General features: G+C 38.0%; 1 protein-coding gene across 1 annotated transcript; it reads left to right on the forward strand.

Annotated features, from left to right (window-relative positions):
- The first annotated feature begins 20 nt into the window (after positions 1-20).
- LOC139743062 (sister chromatid cohesion protein DCC1-like) lies at positions 21-12,065 on the forward strand. The gene is made up of 11 exons (XM_071653569.1): positions 21-43; positions 1,651-1,896; positions 3,204-3,366; positions 4,430-4,655; positions 5,336-5,474; positions 6,797-6,843; positions 9,088-9,170; positions 9,698-9,775; positions 10,292-10,377; positions 11,102-11,164; positions 11,827-12,065. The coding sequence occupies exons 1-11, from the start codon at positions 21-23 to the stop codon at positions 11,936-11,938; spliced, it is 1,266 nt and encodes a 421-aa protein (XP_071509670.1). The 3' UTR covers positions 11,939-12,065.
- The last annotated feature ends 645 nt before the right edge of the window (positions 12,066-12,710 follow it).

Genomic DNA, 12,710 nt, shown 5'->3' on the forward strand with positions numbered 1-12,710 from the left:
TCACGAAGACATCATTGAAAATGGGGGATTTGGAGTGTGAAAGGTAACCCTTTTTGTATTGCATTGTTGTGTATGTGTTTGTTTATTTTTGATTGAGCTGTCTAATCCACACTTCCAACTAGACTCTATAATCTCTAGTATCTAACCTTGTTAGACCATGATATGAGACCTACTAGGTAGGATTAGGAAGAGAGACCCTTAGCTAGTGTCTTTTTTAGTATAAAAAGTAGGCCTACACTTCTAAAGTAGGCCCTACTGAAAATACAGTAGAGGGGGAGAGCTAACACTCACAGTTAGCATGGTTAACTTTTTATACTTAATTTTATACGGTTACTGGTTAGTCGTAGAGTGTTATGTTTATGTGCATTAGCCATTACATTGTCATTGTGATGAGGTGCATATTTGGAAGGGAGTAGATCTAACGTTAGTTTTAATTTAGGCCTGCCGATGCCCTACCATGAAAAAAAAAAAAAAAAAAAAATGTCTGGACTCATCCGTGTTAATAGAATAGAGTTATGAAAAAAAAAAAAACACACCTTGGCAATAATACGTTAATGACATGTTTAAATTTACATCTTCCTGCTCATCTCATTGCAATCAGGCGCAGGCGCAGGCTTTGTTACGGAACGTGTCAATAATGATGAATCATGTGATACTTTCCCGTGGATTGATATTAATACTCGTGATTAAAATCATATACCTTGTAAGTTGTATGTACAGTTGTATGTATGCCAAATATTTTTCAGCTCAAATAATTTTTCAGTTGTCATGCAGTTTGAGGTGGAAAATGCTTGAAGAATGGCAAAGCACTTTGGGTGTTTTGGCTTTGCATAATCAACTTGTTGATTGTAATTGGCACTAACAGAATGATAATGCAAGACAATTGTCAAAGGACACCTAACCGCACCAGCAACCCTAGCACGTACATTACAGTGCCCATGGTTAGGACACCAAGAAAATATACATATCCATTTATATTACATAGACCTCGTATGTTATCATTTGAAATTGTGAGAGAAAATTGTTGCTTCTTATTATTCAGTCATAAACTATGGCCAGGCATTGTGAGTGGGTCTGCCTTCAGATTCAAGGATACTGGGTTCAATTTTGAGCCTCACTGAGCAATGTTTTATGTAATCATTCCTACCATTCCCTCATGTATTAAGAGGCATAAACACTCTGTCCCTTGGTTGGATGGGACATAAAATGGAGGTCCCGTGTGTGAGTTACACAGTGCCCATGACTCACTCAGCTCATGTTAAAGATCCCACTTCATTCATTCATCGCAAAGAGCAAAGTGCCAACCCGGTGAAGTGGTTCCCATACCCTCCCTCACAAGAAAATGAGCAAATTTAATATGCTGACCCCTTGTTGTTCACCCCAGGTAACCATAGCAATTGAAGTCAGCAAATGGCATCAAGCAGGCACATTGTGCCATATGCCAGAAGAAAAAGTCATAAACTTCAGCCACTTGAATAATTAACTATCGTAATTTATAATGATCAATGGTATAATCATTTTTTTTTATTTACTACCAGTTGTAATACCTTTTCCCAGTAGCATCAGTGTTAAACAATACCAAGTGCAGTCTTTGTTTTTAGATGCAATGTACCGGTGTGACAAATCATCTCACTATGCCTGTACCATTAGATTATTTGACTTGGTCTATTGTTTTACCTGTGATGTATTACCACTCACAACTACATTTTTGTGTACCATTGACCGCACTAGAACTCTTGAGGAAGTCCATAAGATTGCAGAAAATGCCAAACTGAACCTCACTGACCTGGCAGGGCAGCCCCAGTGCCTCTACTTTGGCCATGAATTGAACCCAGCGTCGATGAGGTTACTTGAGGTTGATGACACAATATTAAATTGTGTGGAAGAAGGTCAAAGGTGAGTAGTAGTATATACTATAGTATTACATGCAGGCCCTACTGGTATTCAGTGGTATCATTTGTGACCCTGCACCTCAAAACAAACAAAAAGTTGCCAGACATTAATTTTTAGCTAAGACCATATGCTGAAAGAGCAGACTTTAAGCTTTAAAATGATGTACATATGACTCAAATCAAATGGACTCTCCTAACCTATCTAAATACTGGAAAGAAAGCACAAACTCAGGAAAAGTGTGAACTGAGAAAAGAGGCTCTGAAGTACAGTGTCTATTCAAGCGCTTAATCTTTACCAAACCGTGTTGGCTGTGTGATGAATGGGACAAAAAACAGGAAGTAAACCACCAGAGTAACAACAATGAAGGGATTATCAGATTAAACTGAAATTAAGCCTGCCTCATTAACACATTCTGTCCATAATTAATGCCAACTTTCAAAGCAGTAGCACCATCCTTTCAAAAGTTATTAGAGTTGAAAGTGAAGAATGTGGACAAGGTTTTTCAGAAATGAAAAAGGGATTCTAAAGACACACCTAATCGCACTATTCTACCAAAAATGTTTGAGATAAACTGCTAAAAAACACGCTTTCCTGCCCGTTTTATGATACCAAATGTTAGCATAATGTAAAAGAAGACCCGCTCTTTCAGAAAATATGAAAAAGTCAAGTTCAGCTAGGTTGACCCATTTCACTTATTTTTCAGTCCTCACGCAAAATCAGTGTGTGCGACTTTATGTTCATTTTGAGGTGCACGGTCACATTTAGTGGGTTTAAAATCGGAAAATGTTGCATTCATAAAGATAGAAATTTGTGGATGTATGGAGGGCAAATTTTCACATATCTCATGAAATATGGCTATCCAATGCCCTGGATAAAATACATTGTTGATGAAATGAAATTCTTCACCATTCACTGATGTAAGTCAATTTAAAGTTTCTGCATGTAATTAAAGTAAAGAAACTGCTATCCTATGTAGCCATTGGCCAGCATCTCTCGATTCATGCAGTTCATCTGCTTAGTTTACACATAATTCTATGGAGTATCTACACATATTTGCAGTGCATCATTACCTCCTCTTTTTAACATGGATAATTGCTGCAATAGAATTATTTATTGAGAAATTTTGTGAAACTTTAAGATTCCCTAACTTTCTTAATTTTTTGTTCAATGTTGATCCCTTCTGCCATTCGTTTTTGTTGTATTTTATACCATTAAAATAAGCTTTATTGAATTATGGTCAGGAATCGCACTGTTAGAGAATTTTAAAGCAACACTGCCTTAATGAATACTTTCTTTTCCCCATGCTGCAGATTGGTGATCAGAGGAAACAAGACTGACCATGCCGTCCTGTGCACAGATGGCAAGACCTACGATCTCAAGGTTGCAGAGACTTCCAACACTCTCCTCCTCTTGGAGGATTGTTTCACCAAAGATGGCCTCCCTGAAGGAGAGAACAGGATACATCAAAAGCTGGTATGCCCCCCAAAATTTATGGAAATTCTCTCCTTAACCCGTCAAGGACGAGTCCAGAGTATACTCGGGCAGGGTTCTATGGGAAATGCGTGTTGTAGCAAAATTAGTCTGTCCTCAACGGGTTAAGAGAGATGGTTTTAGTCCGGTCTTAGAAATCAGGGACTGCTGAACATTTTTTTTTTTTTTTGGGGGGGGGGGGGTGGGGGGGGAGGGCTATGGGACCAGGGGGTCAGGGTCAATGGTATCCCCTGCTCAGACAGAAAGAATGTAAGGACGGAAACTTTGGAAATTCATGCATGTTACAAACTTTTTCCCCCATTTTTCCTCCCATGTTGTATTTGTGATGAGCCAAATATGTGAGGTGGCTGTAGCCCCCTGCCCTAGCTCCCCCTGCCCTAGCTCCCCCCCCCCCCATCCTGTTCCATGACTCCTGCAAATTTCTCTCACAATTCTGACAAATTGCATGCATCACTGTTGTGTCTTGTTGTGTGGTATGGCAGATTTTAGGGCAGCAAGGTGGCTCAGTTATATATACCTACTTTACAGTCGAATGACTGGGGTGCGGTTATGGGTTCGAATCCAAGGAAATCTTACCGAGCAATGTTGTGTGTTATCATGCCGTCCCGTAGGTACCAACCCACGGTACTCACAAGTGGGCCCAATGGAAGACCAGATTGTGCAGCTGGCTACGGACTATTCAGTTATCGTGTCAGATAGAAAATGAGAACAAAACAAACATTGTAGATTTCTCCCTGCTCTCTGTTTCTTTTAAACCTGTGTCATTACGTTGGAAAATATGTCTGTAAATGCCATGTGGTTGTTAAATGAGGCATTGTTTATTTCGTTTCGTTTCCTTTCTTCAATTCCTTTTAACCCCTTGAAGACTAGTCCCGAGTATACTCTGGTAGGTGTCTATGGGAAATGCGTGTTATAGCAAAATCAGCCCGTCCTCAACAGGTTGATTTCCAGAGATGTCACTGTGGAGAAGATTTTCATGTGAGTTTTGTTCTGTTCCTGTTTGTTTATCTGTTTATTTTGTCCTTGATTTGTGTTCCCTTGTCAGGTAACTGGTGTGATGCACTCCTATCTTGAAGTGCGCCCTCTGCGGCCCCGGCTGAAGAAATTACAAATGCTGCTGCAAGAGAATCCATTCGCCGGAAACCTGTACGAGGACACGCCCGAGCACTCGGGCCAAAGGTTTACCATGGCAATGCTCCTGGATATTGTGCAGGCTAGCGAGAAAGAAATACTTGAGGAACTGCAGGCCCTAAAAGCTTGTCTGATTAAAGGTAAGATGCACTCTGCAAGATAGTAATGGCATGTGAATATCAAGCAAATAATCTTGCAAGTAACAAACAGCGTTGAAAAAAATAAACACAGTGATACTGTCACAGTCTTTCAAATTTCTGATTGAATGCTCTCAATCCTTATTTTTCGATCTAACATTATTTAACCCATTGAGGACGAGTCCCGAATATACTCGGGCAAGTGTCTATGGGAAATGCTTGTTAAGCGGGTTAAGATTCCTTTGTGTGTGTGTGTTTTTGTTTTTTGTTTTGTTTTTTTTAACAATGGACAAGAAGGATAGAGGCAGTGTACTGTCAATTTAGATGTTGAGTTGATATTGGTGCAGCATTCATGTGCAATTTAGGTTTGTTTATTTTTTTATGGGGGGGGAGGGGCTTTGGGGGCCATGGTGGTGCTAGTTTAATGGGTTTGAAATATGCTTGGAGTGGCAAATAAATCTTTCTTTCCTACCACCCAGTTTTGTACTTGAAGTCACCTTGAATTTTAAAATCTTGTATTTTAAGCATCTTGTGAGTGGAGAAGATATTGTTCAATTATATTTGTAAATCTGAGTGTAAATTCATCGTCTCTATTAAAAAGAAAAAAAGAAAAAGCATCTGAGGAGTCAAAGTGTTTGAGAGAATTGTGAATAAAATCATGTTTTGTCTGTCACTATTTATAGACTGCTGGAGAGTCCTGGACTTTGACTACGAGTCCCAGGCAATGACCCACATCCTGTCCCTGGTCCAGGAGAATTCCTGGTCCTATGATGAGGTACCCGTGGAGGAGACCCTAGCTACCCTTGAGAGCCTGGAACCAAGGTGTGGATCAATGTCCAGATAGATACTGTCACACTGATAACAGATTGCGAAGTTTACGATCGTAATCTGTAAGATTTTACCAGTTTTACCAGTGTGACCGCAAACTTGTGAAAGTTCTCACAAAACTTTCCGCTAAACTTCCTGGAAAACTAGGGATATTTCCCTGACCCGGCCCTCGCCAATCTTCTTGATCTCTGGGCAGTGTTAATGCCAGCGGCTGAAACTTTTTGTCGAGTTTGTAAAGTTTGTGTCAAGTTTGTCAAGTCCACCATCTGTTTGCAGGCGGTGCCTCCAAAGCATACAGTCATTGTGATGTATGTGTGAGCATTGTTACATCACAATCACTACTTGTTAGATGGCCCACACGTTCTTTTTTCTTGTGCACATATACCTGTCACTTAGACTTAAAACTTTAGGGTTTAGAAGTTTGGCTGCCAGCAAACTTTGCAGAGATTTCTTGATCTTAAACTTCACAGTCTTTTGCTAGTGTGACCGCAGCTATAGTTTCCTTCCAATGCCTTAACCGTTTGTAGTCCACTGCCTGAAAATGCTTTACGCAGCACACACGACATTGGTGCTGTTGGTCATATTCAGATTTTAAAAGAAATCCCTGGTGGTGCTCTGGTTTCTTTTTACTAAATGGGAGTACAATAAAACAAACTTTGAATCAGACACAGAATAAGAAAATATTATATGTAAAGAATAAGAACAGAATGGAAGTTGAAAAAATATATGAAATTTTCTGAAACAGGGACATTTGTCACAAATTCAGGACTTACAACTGTTACATTTTTGTAGCATTTGAGTTTTTTTTCTCCAGTATAAAAGTAAGAAAATATGTTTTAACCTTTGAAAAAGTTATTTTTCTTTCTAAAACATAATCTGTGGTCTGGATCAGCAATTTTTGCCATCCAGGAAATTAGACATGCCAAATATATGAAGGATGATATTGTTGCCTTTCAAATCTTTTGTAGGCTTGTTCAAAAAAGTTTCCATAAAAGTTTGTTTTCTCTTTTTTGTTTCAAATGGATTTTAACATGAAATACTCTTCTACATCAACTTATTTCAGTAAGACTAACTTTATTTTTCTTTCACCTAGCATGTTACCAAGCTCGTAATAAATCTTGGTATATGGCAAAAACACAACGAGTAGAATTGAAATTTCTGGCCCCAAAATTACATTATGCACTGACTCTTTGTGTGTCTGTTCATATTCTTTTTTTCTTTTCTAGGGTTTGAACAGTTTAGTAATTTTATCTTATGAGTGGTATCTGACAAATGAAAAACTGAAAATCTTTATTTCCTTGATTTCTATTTGTCAGATGTATCATTTCTCACTGCTTGAAGTGTTATGGAGAGGAAAAACAAGGTAAGAAGTGTATAAAACTGCAATATTTTCATGGCCATGTTTCATTCATTTGTTCATCGTTTTCGTAATATCTGTGTATTTTTTTTGTGTGTGTGCATGTAAAAAAAGAATGTACAATCTTCGAACATGTAAACTATGTTCTGTTCATTTGTTTATGTTTTTTTTTCACTTTGTGCGTATTATTCACCTTTGTATTATGAATCGTGAGTGTCAATCGACAGTATTATGTACCAGGCCATTATTGGTCTCTTTTTATTACTTATATGCAATTCCTGACTGCCAATTTAGAGCCATAACAATAAGCAAGTGATGGTAGTGGGATTATTATGGATATAATTACTTTCCTCCTTATACTGTATAAAATGCCATAAAGGGGGTTACACATATGTGAACTCATATACCTGTCCTTTGTGTTGTCATTTAAGGCACCCTATTACCCACACATTTGTACATATATGTGCATATATACACATGCAGACAAATTTAATGTCACCCGAATAATCGAGTGCGTGCATCTCTATTATCAATCATTGTAGATAGGACACTTTCTGCGGATTTGCTTTTGTTTTTGATTTTTCAATGTAATCACTTTGAATTGTGCTCTGTAATCAAGAGGATGCAGCTACAGTGTCAATTTAGTTTCTATGATCAATTATAGTTGCAAATTACCATTATGTAAAGTCACATGCCTGCTTTTGAAACAGGGATCGGCTTTGATTGACTGTTTAAGCTCCCCAGCATTTCGCATCACTTTAATAAAATTCACTTTTGAAAGTGTGTAGTATCATGGCAAGCTGTACAGAGCCAGAAGGTAGATGACAGAAGTTTGCCTAAAATTTTCAAGCTTTTCCTATGCTACCTATGCCAACTGATGGGGGAAATAGATTGTTTGGGCCAGACCACGTGAGGAGATAGAAAGTCACCCTGATTTTGCTGGAGTCTTCCTGAAAGCTTTAATACCTCTTCATGTTCTTGATAATGACATAAATATGTTAAAATATATGAATATAATCTCCCCAATTTGGGACTTTATTACTTTTGTAATACCTATTGAGATGCATGAAACATGCAAGTATTTCCCTGATTGTACCTCATCATCTCCCTGATTTGTGTGAGTGAATGTTGGCAGCCCTGCAATTTTTAACCTGAAAATCTCCTTTACAAATTGTCAAGATTATCAGGAAAGTACATTTAATGTGTATTCACAGTTTGATACCTAGTTTGCTCTTACCATTCACAGTTATGTTTCTTTTCTGGCAAAATATAGTAGCTGTTACATGTATTTTAATTCAGGAGTCATACATCAAGCAGTTTTTATTTTAGGTGACTGAAAAATCGCCCATATTGATGTAAATGAGCCCCAATTGATTAATGTCTTTGGGTAACTAATTTGAATAAATATGCAGGACCTGAGCCACCATGACTATCGGGGCAGAAGCTTGGCAGTCTCATGGATGTAATGCCTGATTTGATAGCAATTAGGAGGTCCTGGGTTTGAATCACGGATCTCTAAAGGAGATATCTGGATGTCTCGTTGGGCAAATAATCCCTTTGAAGCCACTGCGATGCCATATCTTACCATGCCCATCACCCATACATTTAATGTGTACGAGATGTTAACTCACGACATCACATGATCTTAGTGACAGTCTCTGTTGGAAAATGATGTGCACAAATCCCCACAGAGTGTGCCTGGTGAGATGGCGGCGTGACAGCTTCACTTGTATGACAGTGTGAATGGGCCAATGAGATATTCAGATATTACCTCCTATAGACAGAGACTCCAACCCCAAGCACCTTCCAATCGGGAGATTCTCCCGCCTGAAACCCCTAGCAAACGGGAGACTCCAATTTGATGTGCGCGAAGCGCAAAGTTCCTTGCGGCCGGGGTCCAGGGCCCGCTTAAGGACCCTGGAAGCTCTAGGGTTCTAGATGCTCTCTCGTGCTATCTAAGGCTTATTTTTCAACATACAATGATATTAAGTAAGAAATCATTTCAAGCGGGAGACACAGAGCCAGGGCGGGAGAAATTAACTCTCAAGCGGGAGAACGGGAGATTTTGCAAAAATGGGCTTTCGGCGGGAGATCTCCCGTCGAAAACGGGAGAGTTGGAGTCTCTGTATAGAGATCAGTGGTTCGAATCCTATCTGAGTGTGTATGTCCATCATTTTCATCATGCTCTACTCTAAACACGTTGATGAAGGGTAATTTATCAATCAGTTGCCATATCATGTTGTGTTACAGGTCCCAAGGGAGCCCTCTGTAGCTTGGATACAGACAAGATATGTCAGCTTTTTGCAGAAATGCTCTTGAGACCTGCAGATAAGGTAACCATGGTCCCTCAGTTGTACAACTTGTTGCCAGGTCTGTCCCTAGCTTTCAAGAGAATGTGATATAAATTGTATGAATTTCATACCAAAGTTTGCTATAAAGTTCAGTTTAATCACAGTAGTCCTTAGTTAGTGCATTGTGAATCATCAAAAAGGGCTGTGACCTTCACAGAAAGCTTTTTCTGAAATTATGAAAATGTATGAATTTATGAATGAATGAATGAATGAGTGAATGAATTAATGAATGAATATATGAATGAATTAATGAATGAATGAATGAATGAAAAAATGAATGGATGGTGGATGGATGGATGGATGGATGGATGGAAGGAAGGAAGGAAGTATGCATGCATTATTACATCAGTGAGTGTGCAGTTACTTGTCCGGTATGATGTGTCATAGGACAACACACCATACTGTTATGCTCCAAAGACTGTCCAAAAACTGTTTGATAATTAACAATACAATTTACATATGGAAAAATCATTGCACAAATACTTTCCTTTGCTTTTCTTCCAAAATAGTTCAACTTGTCAGAATTCTTGGAAGTGTGGCAGCAAAGTGTGCCAGAGGGCATGGTTACCACAGAACAGCAGTTGAAGGTGAGATAATCTAGCTTGACATAGTTTTACTCTTCTTCTTGGAGTGAGCGGCCATTCCCAGCAAAATGAATAAGGTGTTGGACTACAAAGAAAGCTAGCTCTTTCCCTCCCCCGCCCTTTCTCCCATCACACCCTATACATATGATTCCTTTTAGGACTTTTAAGGATAAAAAAGTATGAATAATGTAAACGAGAAAACAAGACATGTCCAGCAAAAGAAAGCAGCAGGAAAAAAAGAAGTGAATGCCTACCTCTATTTTTCACTGTATGAAATGTGTGTTTATTTCAAATTCATGAAATTATTCTGTCAAGATGTTTTTAATTGCAACTAATTGACAAATTGCCCTACATCGACATAAAAAGACTCAATGGATCTGTGTTTTAGTAGTATGAAGAAAAATAATTTTTACAAAAACACTGATCAGTTCAGTGCTTATTTACGTCGATGTAGGGCAATTTGTCAATCAGTTGTAATATCATGTTCATTTAGTTGTCATGTTGGTTTTTTTGATACAGGGATTGGCTCTGATTGACCGGTCAAGCTCCCCAGCAGTGACGTGGTACTATCCAGTGTCTGCTCTCCCTGAGGACGAGAAGGAGAGGTCAGTGCTTGACCCTTTGAATTCCACTGTACTGGCTTGACAGGTGGTGATTTAAAGGGGAATTCTAGACCAGTTATAAAATAGTTATTCTGAAAGAAAGAATAAAATCTTACAAATATAATTATTATACAACAATTTGATGGATCGGATAGAAATTAGGGAAGTTATGAAATTGTGAAGTTGAGCTAATTACTGCAGAACAGTTCTTGCTCAGTTGATATGAATATGCAAAAGAGTGAGCTGATGATGTCATCATCTAATAAATTTCCATTGACTGTGTACAATAACAACAACAACAAAATGCTGAAAATTCAATTTTCTTTTATTTCATGTGTGAAAAATGTTATCGTGGTTGAATAACTTCAAAATAATGATCAGTCAGATGTGGGGCCTATCAGGATTTGAGACAAGCGCATAAATTTTGTGTATGAATCAAAAACTGGAAATTTTGAATTTTATGTACAAACTATATGGCACATTGTGATTGGATAATATCAACACTTCACCATTTGCATATTCGTATCAACTCTAGGTTACCGTTTATCAGTTGACACGACAGGAACCTGGTATAACGGGAACGTAAGGAATAGGTTAATAGAGACTTTATGCTTCTTGTACTATACTGCTCTTCGTACTGTAAATAAAGAGTACCTTGGTAGATTTCCTGAAATGGAGAAATTTGTCCAGTCTTCACTTTGTTTTGCTGGTCATACAAATATTGTAGATTCAACATGCTATTCAAGACGAAGGAGAAATGGACTCTGGATGAGATTACTCCATACATTGAGTGAGTCTTTCTCATTTCATTTCATATTTTTGTTTATAATGCTTTGTTTGGTTGTTTTGTTTTGTTTTGTTTTGTTTTGTTTTGGATGTTCTGTCTTGTTTGATATTAAAATCACAGTGTAAGTGCTAAACGATGGAGAGAATGTGATAATGTATGATGAGGTTGTTTGTATCATCACTGTCTTTCTGTACTGTTTTCTTTTCAAATTCCGGTACAGTAATAGGTAAAAGAAAACCAATGATGATACACTGTATGTGTCCAGTTATGTGGTTGTGTCTGAAATGTTTCCTTTGACAAGTACTTCTTCAGGTAAAACAATGTACATTGTAGATGTGAGTGTAGTGCATGTAGTTACCAGTATTTATAATTGAATACTGTTTTGAGCAACTATACTGTACAAACATTTCAAAATCAAATATATGAATGAATATAATCGATATGTGATATAATATGTGATAATGCCATGGAAACATCACACATTTCAAGCCTGTTATGTTTGCCGTATCACATCCTATGCCTGGGCAAACAGCATACAATGCTAGAGACCATACAGCACATTGTGGATTGTTTACTTCACTAGGTCATATTTGACCTTTGATATTTGCTCTCATTTTGATTTTCTGGGGTTACTGTGTGTGTGTAATATTTACCATAACTTACAGGGGCCTGGCTACGGAGAAACTATCTGTGGGGGTTCTTCTGCAAAGAAACTGTCGGACATCGCTCAACGCAGGTGGTGTGAGGATGTACAACTCAAAGAGGCCTGTCAAATGATCATGAGAGCCTCATGCTTTGGAATCTTGGATGGTTTCTTCTTCTTCTTTTATTGTGAATACATTTCTCAAAGCTAGTAGCCATAAAGAGTGGCTGATTAAGACTCCACAGCTTTCACCATATGTGACCATGCACCTCAAAACGAACATAAAGTCGCACACACTGATTTTGCGTGAGGACTGAAAATAAGTGAAATGGGTCAACCTAGCCGAACTTGACTTTTTCATATTTTCTGAAAGAGCGGGTCTTCTTTTTCATTATGCTAAAATTTGGTATCATAAAATGGGCAGGAAAGTGTGTTTTTTAAGCAGTTTATCTCAAACATTTTTGGTAGAATAGTGTGATTAGGTGTGTCTTTAGAATCCCTTTTTCATTTCTGAAAAACCTTGTCCACACTCACTTTCAACATAATAACTTTCGAAAGGATGGTCTTACTGCTTTGAAAGTTGGCATTAATTATGGACAATATGTGTTAATGAGGCATGCTTAATTTCAGTGTAATCTGATAATCTCTTCATTGTTGTTACTCTGGTGGTTTACTTCCTGTTTTTTGTCCCATTCATCGCACAGCCAGCACGGTTTGGTAAAGATTAAGCGCTTGAATTATAGATACTGTTCTTCAGAGCCTCTTTTCTCAGTTCACACTTTTCCTGAGTTTGTGCTTTCTTTCCAATATTTAGATAGGTTAGGAGATTCCATTTGATTTGAGTTATACATCATTTTAAAGCTTAAAGTCTGCTCTTTCAGAATATGATCTTAACTAAAAATTCAT

Source organism: Diadema antillarum, unplaced genomic scaffold (assembly GCF_040938485.1).
Source record: "Diadema antillarum isolate AM-2024a unplaced genomic scaffold, OU_Dant_1.0 seq00001043_RagTag, whole genome shotgun sequence".
In the NCBI taxonomy this organism is placed as follows: domain Eukaryota; kingdom Metazoa; phylum Echinodermata; class Echinoidea; order Diadematoida; family Diadematidae; genus Diadema; species Diadema antillarum.